The 14,864-nt window shown below is 36.0% G+C and overlaps 1 protein-coding gene across 1 annotated transcript in view; it reads right to left on the minus strand.

Moving 5' to 3' along the window:
- LOC111339077 (exportin-2) overlaps positions 1-14,503 on the minus strand; it is a 30,904-nt gene extending 16,401 nt beyond the window's left edge. The window contains exons 1-13 of the mRNA XM_022945658.2: positions 14,282-14,503; positions 13,060-13,205; positions 12,519-12,564; positions 12,096-12,151; positions 11,846-11,911; positions 11,326-11,405; positions 10,893-10,983; positions 2,951-3,058; positions 2,581-2,673; positions 1,951-2,043; positions 1,362-1,436; positions 957-1,086; positions 714-779 (exon numbers count right to left, since the gene is read on the minus strand). Coding sequence (XP_022801393.2) covers positions 714-779; positions 957-1,086; positions 1,362-1,436; positions 1,951-2,043; positions 2,581-2,673; positions 2,951-3,058; positions 10,893-10,983; positions 11,326-11,405; positions 11,846-11,911; positions 12,096-12,151; positions 12,519-12,564; positions 13,060-13,205; positions 14,282-14,357 — 1,126 coding nt within the window. The 5' untranslated portion in view covers positions 14,358-14,503. The remainder of the gene's footprint in view (positions 1-713; positions 780-956; positions 1,087-1,361; positions 1,437-1,950; positions 2,044-2,580; positions 2,674-2,950; positions 3,059-10,892; positions 10,984-11,325; positions 11,406-11,845; positions 11,912-12,095; positions 12,152-12,518; positions 12,565-13,059; positions 13,206-14,281) is intronic.
- Positions 14,504-14,864: the final 361 nt, after the last annotated feature.

The following is a 14,864-nucleotide window of genomic DNA, read 5'->3' on the forward strand; positions in this document are numbered from 1 at the left end:
CCACACGAATAACTTTACATATATGATGCACGATCCTCGCAGTAGATAGTGCTATTTAAGCAATAGTGAAAATCAGACCTGAAAAAAATCAGGCCTGTACGGGATTCGAACCACTGACCTCTGCGATACTAGTGCAGCGCTCTACCAATTGAGCTAACAAGCCAACTGGGAGCAGGCCGTTAAGTTGATTCGTAATAAACCCGTGAAAGTGATAAATCAGATACATTGAAATATATGAAGTTCATATATTTTGAACTGCAGTATTAGATACATATGATGCACGATCCTCGCAGTAAATATAACTTTATTGTTGTAAGAATTTTTTCAATTACTACTACTGCTTTAGTGCTCTTGATTTGAAAACTGCAGCTCCCAGTTTCAAATCTTTCCTTTCCTTTGCTAGTCAACTTGGCTTGCCTCCCAGGCTTTAGAATTTTTCAACAATTCAATTAGAATAGTTCACTTATTCGTGGTGTTCCTTGTTCACTAAGATCTGCTTAAAGGGTAGACCCTTAAATCAGTTTCTTTTTTAGTAACTTCAATACACCAACACTGAGAGGCAAAATAGGAAGTTGAGTAACACACAATCATTTTTAACGACCAAACTTTTTTTTGGACTGGGGTTAGAGCTTTAATTACCACAGAAATTAAAGGTATGATAATAATGATAGAATATAGATCACTCTGAATAAAAGGCGAAATTTGTTTGAAACCTGAGCCCTCGATGTCTCTTCTGATGTACTCTTCTGGATTGTCTTCAAACACTTCTTCATCTTCCTCTGATGAAAATTAAAGACAAGTTAATAATACTGCCAATACTGAACATTCCATCACAAAGAAAACACAGACTGAAATATCATTACCCTATAAATTTCTACAATACCAAACCACCAACATAACAAAGCAAAAACAACTACGAATGTTATAAAACAACACAGAATACAGTCAAAATTTACCTCTAAATTCCACATTCGGTAAAACAACATTTGCACATATACTTTCTAAGGTTTCTTGTTTTTCAAAGAGATATTTATATTGATTTCTCTCTGCTGCTGATGCCAAAAATCCAATAGCATTACTAATAACCTGCAAAACAAAAAGTACTCAGTTACCAAATGTCATTCCATTGGTTACTTCAGCATCCTAGATCACCTTCTCTGAACCCAACCACACCTCAAACCCTTAAAGTGTGAGAAAAAAAATTTGGCCTATCATACCTCCTGTATGCTCTTTTCTTTGTTTATCTACATTAACACTTATCAAATGTGCACATGTTTTTGTGGGTTTGACAGACATCAATTAATTTAATTCAGTTTTCAAGTAGAGCTTGAACTAATTTCATTGGTGACAATCACACTTACAATGTCATGTTTTGCTGTTTTCTCCGTGCTCACAAGCAGGTTCCAAATAGCTTCCACAAACTTTGGCAAGTAGTTCTGCAACAAATTAATGAAAGTAGAAGACAGGAATTATCTCAATTTATAAGCTTGGTACTTTTAAATGGAAAATAATTTGATTTTTAATATTTGTTTTAGAGATTTTTTAAGAGTGCTTTGCAGGAATTGGCACAACAAGGGGTTTTACTAGTGCAGAATCTTAGGAGAAAGCATTAAGCCAATCCATCTGTCTGCATAAAGGGGTCAGTTTCTAAAGAAACTGTGGTGCTGTGTCGGTGGGGGTAACAAGGTCATTTAGTAATATCAAGTAAGTTGAAATTGTAAATTGGCACCGTAAAGAGTTAAAACGATGATGTTTCGAGTGTCAGCCCTTTGTCAGACTTCTGTCTGTATGTCTGTCTCTTTGTGGATATAGCAGTACAGATAATATCACATTTATTCACCACAAAAAGCAATGAAATTATAGTACGAGACAAATGAAGTAATTTCAGCATTGCTTTTAACAACTACGTAGTCAACAACTAGTTTATCATTAATAAGCAAATTCTCCTACCTCAAAATCTTCATCATACTTTTGAGCATACAAAGCTACATTGTCACAGATTTGTGACTTAATTAGATCTAATGGACCAGCTTCCTCTGTGTCCTACACAATTAAACAAAAAAACCTTACTACATTAAAAAAGATATGAATTGATAGTCTGTTGATTTTGTCTGTTTCTGTAATTTTTTTTAAAAAGATTTCTGAGCAGTATAAATAACAATTGCAATTTAGACAATTTGATATAAACTCAAGCATCTATTCTTCTTACAGAATTCCAGTTCACTATAATCTTATTCGATTTTGGCAATCCAAGTTTATTTTAGATTTTCTTTGCTACTACGCCATTCTACAATTTTATAAGGATCTAATCACTGCAACAGGTGCATTCAAAGATGTGACCACCAAGAGGTAGTGGTCCTCTAAAGGTAACGAAAAAATTTCTAATTCCTCTGACTGTTTGTAAGTTATAATTTAATGAAAGTGATGTAGGAGCCTTGCATAGAGCTGTCCTGCCAATGGAGGCCACTTTTTGTTTCAGCATTTCAAAAGTTAGTAGGCACTGAATAGAGGTATCCCAAAAGAACAATTCCATTACACTGTTGTCTTGTAACAAAATGAAACAAACCAACTGACAATAACCTCAACTTGTAGCTGCTTGCTGTCTGTTGTTAGAAGAATGAGAAAGTTTTTCATCCACTTTTCCATGTTTTCCTCAAAGTGTTCAGGCAAGTCCTGCAACATTCATTTCAACAGTCAGTTAAAATTTGAAATAACATTTCTACAAGTCAGATAAAAAAAACATCTAGAGTAAACTTTGAAGGTACTAGTAAACAAAGATTCACTTTCATTATTGCATATGAAGAATAAGAATACAAGGGATTTGAAGTACCAGTAAACATCCATCGCTACAGGAAGTAAAGATCTAATCAAATGAAAACGTTTTAGAAGGAAGATTTTCAAAATAAAACCATTTTAACAGGAGGGTCCCTTCAAAACCATTTATTATCACCTGAAAATTAAGACTGTAGAACACTTTACAAATGAGCAGGATGGAGCTAAGAATGTCCTTTAGCTTGGCCAAGTCACCTCCACATCTGTTAGCTTCTTCCATGATTGCCTTCAACATAAAGTAATAATAATAATAAGAAAAGTCTTTATTAAGCACTCTAAACAACAAACGTGTTTAGTTACAATGATATGAACTCAGCAAGTATAAAACTAATTAACTAACTAAATTACTAACTGACTAACTAATAAGAGAGCAAACATCTATTAACAAAAGTCCTCTTGAAACGTTCAGTTCTAACAAGCGGGAGAATATAATTATGGCACCTCTTACGTCACATAACCATTGGTCGCTCTGGTGGCAAAAGGTCATCTAAAGCTGTTGTAAAATCGCTGTCGGTGATCTTGGCCCACAACTTCTTATCTTTTAGAATAATAATATTTTCAATCGAAAAAAGCTCTTTACAGTAACCAAGCTTAAAAGCTCTCTTGAACAGCCTGTCTATGCGACTCAGATACTTATGATAATACACGCAGCCCCATACTTCTACAGCATATGTCAAATATAGGTAGAATAAGACTGATAAAAAGAAGATGAAGATGATCCAGCAGCAGTCCATAGAATTTACAAACATGTAAGATGTACAGACGACTACTGGCTTTTGATATAATATTATCAAAATGTAAATTCCAGTTACATGGATCAGATTGAAAAATTACACCCAACAACTTCAGACATGGTTTACGCTCTATAGAAACCAGAGGAGCAGGTAAAGCCGTAGTGGATTTGCCTTTAAGAAGCATCTCCCATGTTTTCTTGAAGTTTAGTTGCATACGGTTAGCAGATGTCCATGCGACGATCGATCGGACCTCCTCAGCTGCCGAATTGCCGTTGTTAGCCCGCGATTTTAGTAAGTAAGTAAGTAAGTAAGTAAGGACTTTATTTATAGAGGGGGACACGTAACAGCTGAAAAGCTGACAAACCTGTGGCCCTCTAACTAGATTATACAGCATTACAAAAAACTGATAAATAAATAAATATATAAATAATTACAAAATTCTATGATAGAAATAGCAGGATATATTAAAAATATTCAGAAAGATAAAATTAATTTATAAAAAATTAAAATTAGATAATGTGCTATTGCTTAATATCGTTTCAAAGTTGTCCAGGTTTTTATATGAGCTTATAAAATGCTTTTTCACAGCTGTTTTGAATAGTTTTATACTAGGCTTACTTTTGATATCATGGGGAAGGCTGTTCCATAACTTAACTGTGTCAACACTGAATGCCTTGCCACCATCGTTATTTCTTAGGTATTTGGGACACACTAAATTTAAATTGCCATGTCTAGTAGACCTATTGTGTACAGAACTGTTCGTCTTGAGCAAGTCTCTGAAGTAAATCGGAACATCGCCTTTAAGGCTCTTAAAAATCATTGTACACTTATTTAGTTTGATTTCATCAAAAAAAGGCAACCAGCCTAGTTTACTAAAGTTTACAACACTTCTAGAATAAGAGTCCACTCCAAGAATTACTTGGGCAGCCCTTTTCTGTAACCTTAGGAGACAGTGGAGTTCTTTAACGTCGCAGATATTCCAAACCATGCTCCCGTACATAAGGACAGGTTTAATCAAGGCGTTATAGTATAAGAGTCTTTCTTTTATTGGAAGGTATCTCTTTATCTTTTTCAATAAACCAATACGCTGAGAAAGCTTGGCCTTTAGGCTAGAAATGTGGTCACTAAATGTAAGATCTTGATCGAGTGTTACACCAAGCAATTTATAAGAGGTTACTTGTTCTATTTCGGCCCCATCAAGGGTCACTGACAGGTGATTGCCATCAACTAACGATGAATGTAGCCTCTTTCCGGTGATAAGTAATGCTTTGGTTTTAACGGCGTTTAGGACCATCCCATTTTCGCTAGACCATTTACTTAATTTATCCATGTATTCTTGAAGACGTCGTTCCAATTCCAAAGGTGCATTATCGATATTAGCGCTGGCTTTAAATGTGGTGTCATCCGCGTAAGCATGAATAGTTGAGTCCGATCCAACAGCTTTGGGAAGATCATTGACGAAAATTAAAAACAGTAGAGGTCCTAATATGCTACCTTGAGGAACTCCATTGGTTAGCATAAGTTGTGACGAAGTCAAGTTATTTACAGTAACACACTGTTTGCGATTGAGTAGATAGCTCTGCAATAGCTTTACAACATTATCTGGAAATCCATATGATCTTAACTTTACCAGGAGAATGTCATGATTGATCAAGTCGAATGCCTTGCTATAGTTCACAAAAACTAAGCCGCTGACATTGTTCTTATCAAGGTCAAGAAGGACTTGGTCCAGAAGAAACAACAAAGCAGTATCCGTGGAGTGGTTTTTACGGAACCCTGATTGGAAGCGGTATAAAAGTGAATTTTCTGTTAAGTAGGTGTTCACAGCATTGAAGATGTGTCTTTCAAAGACTTTAGAAAGAATAGGCAAAATACTAATAGGACGATAGTTTTGAATATCTTGCTTGTTTCCTTGATTCTTGAATAGAGGTTTAACCTTTGCTATTTTCCATTGTGAGGGAAATGTACAAGTTTCAATACAGTGATTTATAATTTTAGCTATGGAGTATGATATTTCATGAGCTGCAATCCTTAGAACTCTGGCACCAAGCCCATCGATTCCCGTGGCTTTGTGTGTAGGTATACTTATAAGATAATCGTTAACCTCACTAGGAGTTATTTGCGGAATAAGATTCTCAATTTGACTGTTAGATTTGTCTGGTGGACCAGGAAGAGCATCATAATGAAGTACAGGTGCCGCCTTTATGAGACGTTTATATACATCAACGAAGAAGCGGTTAAAGCGTTCAGCGATTGAATGGTCATCCTTTATCAAGTTGTTGTTTTCGTCAGCAATAGGGACGGAGTCGTCGTTATTCTTTGTATCTTTAGATAGGTCTTTAATTAAAGACCAAAGTTTCTTTGGACATTTTTGATTTTTACTGAACTGAGTTTTAAAGTACTGTTCCTTTGCATTTCTTAGTTTCCTCGTCACTTTGTTTTTAACCAGTTTAAAAGCAGACCAATCTTGCTCATTTTGTGTTCTCCTGGCCCTCTTTAGAAGATTATCACGTTTATTTATTTCATTGTATAGATCATTAGTGAACCATTTCGGCTGATTGATTTTCTTCACACTCTTGGACTTTAAAGGTGCGTGATTATCAAGAATGTCATTAAAGATTTTGTACCAAGATTCAACAATGTCATCGGCATCTCGAAAAACAAAGGAGATATCCCAAGGGGCTTCTCTTAGGTCTCCCAGAAAGCACTCTTTGTTGATTTTGTCGATATTTCTGTATTTGATTTTGGAATGTTGTTTACGTTGTGCATCCATGGTTTTGTAGCACCTCAAGATGGTGACCGGAAGGTGATCGGAAAGTCCAGATTTACCTATGGATACTTCTCTAATTCTAGCAGGATGACTAGAATAAATATGGTCTAAGCATGCATCAGAGGCAGGTCTTGTTACTCCATTTACCATCTGCGTTAATCCAAGACTGTTCAGTGCCTTTGCGAGACAATGTTTTGAATAACAGTTGAAATCAATATAATCCAAATTGAAGTCTCCCAGAATAATCAATTCATTGTTTTGGAGATGGGCATTTTCAATATTTTTACCCAAGCTCTCATTATAATCTTTGTTGGCTGAAGGTGGACGGTAAACACCAGATATCAAAATCGGTCTCTTTGATTTATGAGGACAAATTTGAAGCCAGAGAGTTTCAAGATCATCAAGTTCCAAATCTCTTCGACGTGAAGCCATAACTTTCTCATTTACATACGCAATTATGCCGCCACCTTTCTTCCCGATTCGATCTTTTCTGTGTAATGTGTAGCCGGGTATCATGTAATAGCTGTCTGGAATTTTACTTGATCCGAACGTCTCAGTGAGAATTAAGACGTCGAGTTTAGCAGCACTGTTGTTGTTCGAGGTGAGCATTAGCGATAGTTCTTCCAATTTGGTGTCAGTCAGTCGTTGGATGTTCCAGTGGCAGACTGATAAACCTCTGAAGCCTACAGGAGGTTGAAGGTTATTAGGTCCTGGATTGACGGCAATATCGCCAGATAGAAGAATACACAGACAAAATTGGCCAAGCTTGACGAACCGCAACAACGCGTGGAGCTTCAAATTCAATTCGCAAGGTGTGCATTTCGAAGGCTTTGACTTACAGTTGAACGTAGGTGGAGCAGATATTTCCTTCCCAATGAAGAGTCTGACTGTAGAGCGATCGAATTCAGGTGTAATTGAAGTAAATTGGCCAAGTAAAACGCTGAAAATAGTCAATAGAAGCACGACTGCAAAAACATGTCTGCACGCCATGACTAATTTGTGAGCCGTTTTACTGGAATACTTAATGTTAAATCATCAGCATATTTCACAAGCAAATTCTGATTTGGTAGAATGGCCTTAATATCGTTGACCATAATAGAAAATAGTATAGGGCCTAAAACTGTCCCCTGAAGGACACCCCTATTGATATTTAAATACACCGTAACAATGGCATCAACAACAACTCTTTGTTTTCTGTTCTGTAAAAAACTAATAATCCAATTGGTCACGTATGGATTTATGTCAAGTGTTTTCAACTTAGAGCAGAGGATATCATGAGGGACCAAATCAAAAGCTTTGCTGAAATCAAAAGAGAAAATTCTAACACAATCAAAACACGACTCAAGCCATTTCAGCCAAGCACATCGACACTTAATTAAGGCCATAGTCGTATTGTGGCCTTTGCGGTATGCAAACTGGTTGAAGCTAATGAAGTTATTCATATATTGAGATAATTCTTGTCTGTATACAAGACGTTCAAAAACCCTCATTATTACATTAGTCAGCGAAATAAGTCGCAACTGTGTACAGTTTTAAAAGTTGGGCTCTTTAGGCAAGGGAGTTATGTCGGCCAACTTCCAAAGATCAGGTACAATGTGGTTTTCCAAAGAACAGTTGAAAATATGGGCAACAACAGGAGCGAGGTCATACACAAACTCTTTCCAAAACCAGTACGGGATTCCATCTGGTCCAGAGGTAGTTCTTTTTAATTTCAGTAGACTCCTGGTAACATTAGAATAAGTGGTCGTAGGTAATAATAATATTATACTAATTTGCTCAAGGGACTTTACAATCACATGAAAAACATTATTAATAAATATTTACAAATTTACAACCATATCCTATTATATGATACTTAAACATAGCTAAAATCCACTATGATTAAAAAGAAAAATTGAAACTAAAGCAATATATACAAATCTACAGAAATAATGGTTTGTTGTTAATATATTTAGTACACAAGTATGTCTTTAAGTGCTCTTTTAAAACTCAAGATGGTGTTAGACTTCCAAATTTCATAGGGTGTTAGGTTCCAATCTCTTGGTGCATGAACAGTGCAGGTACATTAAATGCTTTAGGGTGGCTGAACACAGGTTTTGATACCTGTGTTTCTTTCACCATTTTCTCTAAAACCCTTGATCTCTCGGTCGCCAAAACTGGCAGAAAGCAAGTTAACAACACAAACTTTGTTTTTTTGATAGTTAAGCTGACGTATTTATCATTGCCATGGTGACATGAATAAATATAAACAGGACTTTAAAATCGATTTTGTTTAGTTGTTGAAAATCTAGTCATTAGATTTTCTTTATAATTTGCATGCAAAGAGCTTGTAATGATACCCACAAGTTAACGCCATTTTGCTAACAATTTAACAGAGAGATCTTTAATAATCCCTTGACGAAGGTTCACTCGATTATCTAGAATTTCCTTTGTTAAAAATCAATTTTTTTCAATACTCCAGTTACTTATTTCCTAAAGTATTTTCATGCCAAATTTTGTGAAATTCTAAAGAGTGGTTCTCAAGAAATAGGCATATTTCTGAGAAAGCAATTTTCCATTCAATCGCAGTGTTTTGACTTATTACACATGTGCTGCATTTAACTGGGTTCTTTTGGTAACAACTAAAAGGCTGAGAATTGCTGGGTTCTTTGCACCGTTAACTACTCTAAAATGTCTTTGTAAAAAAAGATTAAGGCCCTCAATACGCTGCACCAACTATAGAGAAAAATAGCACAGATAGTGCGGATACGTGTTGAGTAAATAAAATGACTGCTCTATTGACGGCATGTTTGTTTTTTACAATCCTTGTACGTGCACTGAATTACATCAGCAAAAGCACGCGTGAAAACTGTGTGCAGCCACCTTAAGAAGAAGGCTATACAGAGAAATGTTCTGGAGAAAGAATCACATCATACAATACCACATGATCTCAGAGGCAGAGCCACATGCTAAATCGTACAAAAGATTTAAACAACAAACTTACAGAGTCTTTAGAGAAAGCAGTAACAAAAATACGCTTTAATCTGACATGTGTATCTTAAAAAATTTGAAAATGATGGTTGATTGAAAGTTCTCATTAGATTTGCAATACTATTTATGGACTGCCACCATTACTAGCCCTCTTTGTTTTTCTTTACATGAAAAATGAGTGGCACTTGTCTTTGCCTTGTCAGATTTGTCATACAGTACCATTACTACTCCCATGGCTACCATACTTATCCGTGTATAATATGAGCCCTTGTATAATGCGCACCCTTGTTTTTCACGGCAAAAACACAAGTTAAATATTTATACAATTATTTATTAAGACAACAAGAATAGGAAATTTACTATATCATTAACATCAATGTCTTTTGCTACTTAGTTATTTACATTACTGAAATCAATCTTTAGGACTTAAAGCGAGGCCTAGCTAATTTGACAATTCCATGGCCCGGTAAATATTACGAGTAAGCAACAATATGTCCAAAAAGTATTGAAGATTTTAGAATTTTCAAACTAACGCTATGCAATTTTCTGGCCATAAAGTCAAGTAAACAACAATATAACCATGATGAATTCCACTGCGTGCGCTTTGTATACAAAAGAAATTCACACGTTTTTCACTTATAACGGCAAATCAAGAACTGCTTTAAATAAAGCTTTTGTCCTGAAATATTTCTCGCTCACTTTCTTCTTGCTTCTCATTGAAAAATTCATGTAACATGAGATCTCTTCACACGCGGCCAAACTGGCATATTCACTTTGAAATCTGATCCACGTGCACGTGCTGTTTCCCCACTTGCGAAAATATTCAGCAACTTTTGTCTTTCCTCTTGATTTTAGAGTAAAACTTACTATGCACCTATAACTTTTCATTGAAAATCACTTATTTAATCAAAGCTTTAAATGTGTTACTTTTTTTGTTGTGTTTTCAACATGCAAATTAGGACATGCATGACAAACAATCGAATGCATGTATAAAACGCACTACAATCTTGATGGTTATTTTTGTAGAAAAAGTGCACATTATACATGGGTAAATATGGTAATCAAAGAAAATTTACCAATCACGTATATGTATATATATATATATAATAACACCAATTCCCAATAAATTCAATACTGCTAATCAGTACTTAAGACTAAAGCAAGAAAAGACAACAAATTATTCAGATGGGATTCATTCCTTGTTTCTTGCATTCAAATTGGTCACTTCGAAATGGCATTTTATCTATTGTATTTTTTGCTTAAAAGATCATAAGCAATAGATTCCAAGCTCACTTAGCTTCTTTGATAAACTTGGACTGACTACAATGATGTCACGAATATTTAGGTACCAGTACTCTTCAACCTGGCCAAAGAGATACCAGAAGCCCAAATTTGCCACAATTTTGGACTTTTGTCATCTCGTAAAATAACAAAGAAGCACCAGAATCACCCACAAATCTTACCAGACACCTTCTTTATGGTTCTACTTTTATAATTTGATGCTAAAAAATAGGCATCATAGGGACTTTAAAGCACCTACGGTAACAGTAGCCACCTTGTAAATGAAGCAAGACACCATTACTAACCTCAAAGAGATTTGTCATTGGTTCTGCAAACCTCTCCAACACAAACTTGATCTCAGTCCACAGTTCCTGGGACTTGAATTCATGACGATACCTGGTTATAATTTAAAAAAAAATTAGGCTCAATTTGTGGCGCAAGTTGCCATTTTAGCAACCTATGTTTGGCAACTGTCTGATGAAAGATGACTGCAAGATATAACTGTTTCTAACTTAGTTTTTATGGTCTATAATCTAAGTGAGAAAAAATTTTCATAAATTACCATTTTATTGCAATTTTCTTCCATCAAAACTTGTCTCTTGTTGGCTGCCTTGTACTGAGCCATTTTCCCAAAAGTGTGTCATACACAAAGTTCAACTACCCTCGGCTTAAACAGTTCCATTATCATGATAATAAAAGCGATAATTTAACTCATTAAATAAAGGACAGGAATCAAACCTTTTAAATAGTGAATGAGCTGTCTGTAGAACTCCATTGATTTGGTGAAAATCACCTTGTTTGAATTTGGCCACAAGCTCCTACAAATGAATCAAATGAAGAAGTTCATACCATCCATAAAGATACCAATAAAAGTATCAATCAGTGACTTGCAAAACTTTTACAATAACTGCTCAGTTACAGTCTTTAAGTTGATGTTACATTTATCAGCACAGTTTTCTGTTGTAGCACAATAGCACTAATAGCCAAAGTCACTGTAGTTGAAATCTCCAGTTTCAAGCCAATGTCAGTTTGCTGTGAGCCTGAACAGAACACTCTACTTCCACCACTTAAAACTGTGGGGAGGACCTTAAAAATGCAAAGGAGAGGAGGGGAGGGGACTAGTATTAATTCCAAGAGAAAAAGTTCCACTATAAGTTACTTCACAATATACATGCAGGACCTGCAATCCTGCAGCAGCTGTGTGACTCAGTCTTGAATAATAATGTATCAATAGAATTTTCTCTTTGTCATTACCCACCGGTAATAAATTTGTCCACTTGTGAGGGAAATCCTCTCTGCCAATCACACTGACTGCATCACTAAGCTGAGAATAAAGAAAGAAACACACAAATTGAATTTAATTGTACACATGAATAAAATTAAAAAACAAATCTGAATCCTCCACAGGGATTCAAGCCTCAGACGCTGAAGTTCATAGCACAACACTCAACCCCTCCAAGCCTGAAGATTCTGCAACCATAATGTGATGCTTTAAAATCAGTCCCTACCTGCTTCTGGAGCTTTTCAGGACTTCTAAGCATCAACTCAACAATCTCTCTTTTGACTACAAAAAAAACACGGTAAAACAGGCCATCAATATGTTTTATCATTCCAGCATATAACTTTGTTCAAGAGCAATAAATGAGTTTAGGGAAGGTGCCTATACGTTTCTGGGGGTGCTTAAAGCAAAGTGTAAGGTACTCATCTCAACCTTGTAAGCAATGACTACTTTGTGACTTTCAGGGCGAAGAAATGACTGGTCTTTGTGAAAACTTCAAGAAGTAATAACCATTTTGCAGACAGTCCCAATGACCAAATCAACAGGTCTAAACTATTTGGCAAGTCAAGTCAAGTCAAGTAAAAGCAAGTTAACTCAGGCATTATAGAAGTGGGTCAATCAATAATAGCAGAACTACTGAGATGCCACATACTTGTTTCCCTGTCAGCATCATTAATCTTGTTTGGTTCGTCAGGAATCTAACAAGGGAAAATTTGATAAAACAAATGTTCATACTTTATCCCCTGAATAATCACCTCGAAGTGTTTAGTTACTATTTGATACCCACAAAAGTTTATCGCAGACACTGTAAGTATCCAGTGCTTTCAATAAGACTTGAGATAGATGGTTACCTTGATACAGCACCTGCCGGAGAGCGACTTGAGCGTGGTGACCGTGACTTGAGCATGGTGAAATATACTTGGTGACTCACAACAGAATACCCGCCAGGTGCCGGGTCTTATTGAAAGCACTGGTATCGCACAGTATTAAATTTGCATTCATTCTAATGCAAAGATGTGCATTAATTTGCTGTCCACTCTTCTATATCAGTCACTAATCTTGTTACAGACTGTACTGCAACATTATTCAATTAGCAGTTTGATGACATAACATCATTCAGGTTTTTTGGGATACACTGGACATTAAAAAGAAGAGAGTAAAAAGTTCACCACCAATACTTCTAAAGGACTTACAATTCTCCAGTTTCGCTTTACACTGTTCTTGAAAGCGATTGCAGCAGCCACTCTGATCAATTCATCCTCATTACCGTCATTCACAATACCCAGTAGTAGAACATTGTAACCACTACTTCCTTCCACTGTCTCAAGATACTTCTCAGCTATAACAGTCCAGGAAAGAATTAATAGTAACTGTCCTCTAGAGATCTTTGTTCAAGGTATAAAAACTCCACTAAATTAATTATAAACTCAGGCAGTATTACCGACAGGGCTGTTGATGAGGGCCATAATCCCTAATATCAATGATGAATAACAGCTGTGATCACTTAATGTTATCAGTAAAGATGTAGATTGCTGTCATGTTACACCTGGTCATAAATTACACTGCTGTGGATATCTTCAACGAAGCCACTCCTTAAAATTTAATGACAGCCCTGACCTGCAAATCATGTTTTGTATGACTTTAAAGAAGTTAATTAATTTAAAATATTTTGGACAAGGAAGCATCAAGTCAGTAATCACTGAATATTATTGAAACCATTCCGGTGAGGGTTATCTTAGAGAGTATTGTTTTAGGAGGCTATAACAAAAGTTTTAACCACCTCAGTGAATGATTCATTGACCGCTGATGAAAAATTCTACTGGAGTCCAATCTAGAGTCCTTATTATCAAATACTAGCCTTTTCAGTACTTATCTCAGCAACATGACTACAGTACATGACTGTCATTGCCTGTAACTCAAAGGTTCAATTCAGTTAACGCATAAAACACATCGAAAATTTCGACAATGATAATGTAGAAGACAGAAAAATTTCACACCAACACCAGACCGATTATAGTTTACTTTTTCATGCAACATCTGACGTATTGTCGATACACTCAAACTTATTAGTCTATATGGTCCACATCGATTAGAGCTTGGACCGTCACATCACAACAATTAGACAGCTTATTTAAGTAAAATTCAGCTCAAATTGTATTTCCTTCTGATAAAGAAAGTCGGCCTGCTTTAATAGGAATACTCATGTCACGAAACTTCAATTTAAGCTAAAGTAATCCTACAACATGCAATCGCTGGATGTGCAACAATAATACAAAAAAATCCTTATAAATTAACTTTAGATGTGAGAAAGTTCCTGTCTCGAGTGCTCTACGAAAGACAACGGACTTTGATGTGAGCAGAATTATTTCTTTTGTAAAACTACCAAGTTACAGTGGAAACCGAAGCCAGCCTTACCTTGTTTCCGAATGTTCGTTTCAAATGATAAAGTATTTTTCAGATTGAGAGCCAGCAAAGCGTTCGCATCTGTCATCTTCAAGCAGCACCAGAAACAGCAAAATTCGATCTTAACCTTTCAAAAGAGGTGTTTTATGCCCGGATATTATGGGAAAGAGCTTTCCTAATCACACCAGGAAAATTATACGTTTATTTCAAATTTTCACGAAATGCGCCATCCACCATGCGCATGTCACAAATTTCTTGCACATGGCCAAATTCTTGTTCCCAAGCTCCTCCTCTAACACATTACTCATTCCCAGTCCAACACATTCAAAATTGCCAGACCGGCTATTCCTGAGTACCAGGAGAACATGAAGTCCTATCTTCATATCATATTGGCGATTTGATAGTAGACGAGGTCGACGTTAGCAGTCAGTGAGTCAATCTGGATCATCAGTTAGCTTCTCGTAGTGCATTTATCCGTTTTTATAGACTCTATTCAGGAGATGTCTAGGACAAAATTTATTAAGCCACATCATCCGACTCACATTTTATGGTCACAAGAAAAAGACATGATCACCAACCAAAGAAGCTCATGATT

This window comes from Stylophora pistillata, chromosome 13 (genome assembly GCF_964205215.1).
Source record: "Stylophora pistillata chromosome 13, jaStyPist1.2, whole genome shotgun sequence".
Classification (NCBI taxonomy): domain Eukaryota; kingdom Metazoa; phylum Cnidaria; class Anthozoa; order Scleractinia; family Pocilloporidae; genus Stylophora; species Stylophora pistillata.